The sequence below is a fragment of the Egretta garzetta genome, unplaced genomic scaffold (genome assembly GCF_000687185.1).
Source record: "Egretta garzetta isolate BGI_Z169 unplaced genomic scaffold, ASM68718v1 scaffold396, whole genome shotgun sequence".
NCBI classification, from domain to species: domain Eukaryota; kingdom Metazoa; phylum Chordata; class Aves; order Pelecaniformes; family Ardeidae; genus Egretta; species Egretta garzetta.
The window spans coordinates 19,768-20,625 of record NW_009259861.1 but is presented as its reverse complement, the minus strand read 5'-3'; the positions used below and the strand labels follow the sequence as shown (position 1 = coordinate 20,625).

At 69.5% G+C, this 858-nt stretch overlaps 1 protein-coding gene across 1 annotated transcript in view; it reads right to left on the bottom strand.

The window, feature by feature from the left end:
• The window catches only part of GRIN3B (glutamate ionotropic receptor NMDA type subunit 3B), a 6,754-nt gene that overhangs the window by 4,642 nt on the left and 1,254 nt on the right, over positions 1-858 (bottom strand). Inside the window, 2 exon segments of the mRNA XM_035895609.1 lie at positions 1-319; positions 818-857. The exon segment at positions 1-319 is cut by the window's left edge and continues 723 nt beyond it. Coding sequence (XP_035751502.1) covers positions 1-319; positions 818-857 — 359 coding nt within the window.

The window sequence follows — 858 nt, the reverse complement described above, 5'->3', positions numbered from 1 at the left end:
CCCGCCGGGGCCCCCCCCGTCCTCGTCCGCCTCCCTGGTGAAGACGAAGGGGTGCTCCACCAGCGTCACCACCCGCAGCCTCGCGCGGGCCCCCCTGGCCTCCTCGCCGGGGCTCTTGCTCTGGCGGTGGTTCTGCCATGCACCCTCCTCCAGCTCCAGCTTGCCGTGCCGCCAGGTGCCCACCGTCACCCAGGTGGGGTCCCCCCACGAGTCCCGCCGCAGGCTCCAGACGCGGTACTGCTGCTCCAGGCGCACCAGCATCGCGTTCTCCATGCGCACGGGCCCTGTCCGGCCGTGGAAGGACGTGTTGGCCAGGAACCTGGCAGGGGGCAGGGGAGGCTGTCACAGCTCCGGCGTCACCAGCTCCAGGGCCGTGGCCGCGAGAGGTGAGGGATGGGGCTGGGGGCAGGGAGAAGGAGATGCCTGATGCAGGCACAGACAAGGGCAGGGAGGAGCAGCCGGATCTGGCCCCGCTGCCCTGCAGCTCGCCATGCTGGCAGTGCCAAGCGTTATTAATATTTATAGAGCAACTGTGCTCGGCCAGCATTAAGGAGATCTGAAGTGACAGGTCTGTGTGTCCCCCCCAGTGCAGCCGGCACAAATTGTGTCCTGGGAGGGCAGTGGGGACCGGGAGGGAGCTGAGCCCCACGGCGGCGGCTGCACGCACTGCGCTGGGCTCTGCGCACCGAGCCCTGGGTTCCCCCAGCTCTGCCCTTGCCTCATCCTGGGGCTGGGGCACAGCCCCCCCCACCCCCCATGCACCCCGATACGATGGAGCCAGGGTGGGGGAAAGGAGCACCCACAGCACCCTCCTTACCGGGAGAGGAAGAGCCCTGAGGACTCGCCGCTCGCCCCGCG